Below are 1,801 nucleotides of genomic sequence, written 5' to 3'. Positions count from 1 at the left end.
TCGTCAGTTGTAGCTCTGTGGCTCCACTTTCTTCTGGGTGCAGCCGGATGAGAGTTCCCCAAGGGCGCTCCAGAACATGGTACCAAAGTTTGGAGCTTCCTTCAAAGCCGCACTCCTCCCAACGCTGTTTTACTTCTCTCCAAACCCTCGCTCTCTTTCGCGTTTTCATTTCTCTTGAGCTCATCGTACATACACCTTTCATTCCCTTCTCCAAATTGCACTCAGCAACATCATTCGAAACCATGTCCGACTTGGCATCTCTTAAGCAATGGAGACAGACTTTCTTTAGAAGGGAGCGCCACTTCTACACGCAGCTGGCTCCAGCAGGAGAGGAATTAGAGATGCAATCTTTCCCCTTACAACGTCCTAGCTCACCRACTACCCGTAAGTCCTCTTCACAGTGGTCGTCTCTGAGAATAATACTCATCCACGAGATATAGCACCTTCTCGACGCTCATCGTATAGCCAACCAACTTCGAGCAAGTTGAAGCGACGGTCAATGGCCTTCTTCAACAAAATGGATGTGCCTACTTATCCAGCTATGGTGGAAGCCATGGCAATCCCCCGTATGGCTTCAGCGGCGCCAATGGCATCGTGGTAATCAAATCTGTACAATGCGACCAATCACTCTCACCCGAGGGGTGCTGATTTGATGGAGTCTGGTACGAGATGAATGGGAGCTTCACGCCGTCCGTCGGCATGAGACATACATGATGAGCCTTTCGACTGCCGACACATATGGCGCGGATCAAAAAAAAAAACATGATACCAAATCTTCAAACCTGGCATCGGTGTGGAAACAACGGTGCAGGCACCTGGGATGCTCATGCAACGATCATTTACCAACAGCCTGGGCCCAGATGTCACGGTTGCGACGACATACACAAAGATCACTTCCCAGGAAACAGCAACGAATCTAGATACCATAGATGGCCGGACAACCCCTTGAATCGTGGACCTTGCTGCGTACTCAAAGACACTCTCAAGGCCATTCCTTGCCGCGACCAGTGCCGCTTGTCAGTTCTTGCGGAGGAGCCTTTTTACATCGTCGCATTTTAGACGAGCGGCGGATGCACAACAAGCTTTCTTGCTTCAGACCAGCAAACATGGCTCGTATAGCGATACATCCGAGCCCGCAATGGCTCTGGTCAGCTCGAAACATGCAAAGTCGAGACTACAGGGCAGATCAGTTCGGCATTATGAAGACCCCGGAAAAACCGAAGTCGACGTATCCAGAATTGGAGGTTAACAATCATGGAGTTGGCAATGGCAAGATGTATGTTCACATCAAGGCAGAGTGTATGATGATACAACCAATGTAGCGCATGATTGTTCGATCACGCAGGTGTATTATGTATATACAGCATCGGCATTCCGATCACATTACAAACATCAACAAACCATGCTACATGAGGCGGTGCACCCATCATGTATCCTGAACCTCACTACTCGATCATCTCATCAATCTCCAAGTCCCCGAGACCTTATACTGTCGTCTCGCCTTGAAAATTCTGATTTTTGACACTATCTACTCCTAACTAGCTGCTGTCCGACATGGCGCCTGAAGTTATCCTCCTCACCAACCGAGGTAGCTGTTCAAAGGTCTGTCACTTTTGACACCACTGGTGGGTCGTGTCCCTTAGTCTCACTGGCTCTGCGAGCTCTCTTCAACTCGAAGCATCGCGATGCCGGCTGCATGCATCTCCACAGTTGACCACGAGCGGCTCTGATCTCAAACAGACTGCTCCGGAATAACAGTCGACATTGATTCCTCCAGCCACCACATTTGATCAGTGCGGTC

The 1,801-nt window shown here is 49.7% G+C and overlaps 1 protein-coding gene; it reads left to right on the top strand.

Annotated features, from left to right (window-relative positions):
- Positions 1–242: 242 nt before the first annotated feature.
- RCC_11197 (uncharacterized protein) lies at positions 243–601 on the top strand (the record flags this gene model as incomplete). XM_023776420.1 has 2 exons in its annotated part: positions 243–384; positions 441–601. 2 exons carry the CDS (start codon positions 243–245, stop codon positions 599–601), a joined length of 303 nt encoding a protein of 100 aa, XP_023632188.1.
- Between the last annotated feature and the right edge of the window lie 1,200 nt (positions 602–1,801).

Source organism: Ramularia collo-cygni (assembly GCF_900074925.1).
Source record: "Ramularia collo-cygni strain URUG2 genome assembly, contig: RCC_scaffold27, whole genome shotgun sequence".
Classification (NCBI taxonomy): Eukaryota; Fungi; Ascomycota; class Dothideomycetes; order Mycosphaerellales; family Mycosphaerellaceae; genus Ramularia; species Ramularia collo-cygni.
The sequence above is the reverse complement of the archived record's forward strand: the minus strand, read 5'-3'. Positions and strand labels throughout refer to the sequence as shown.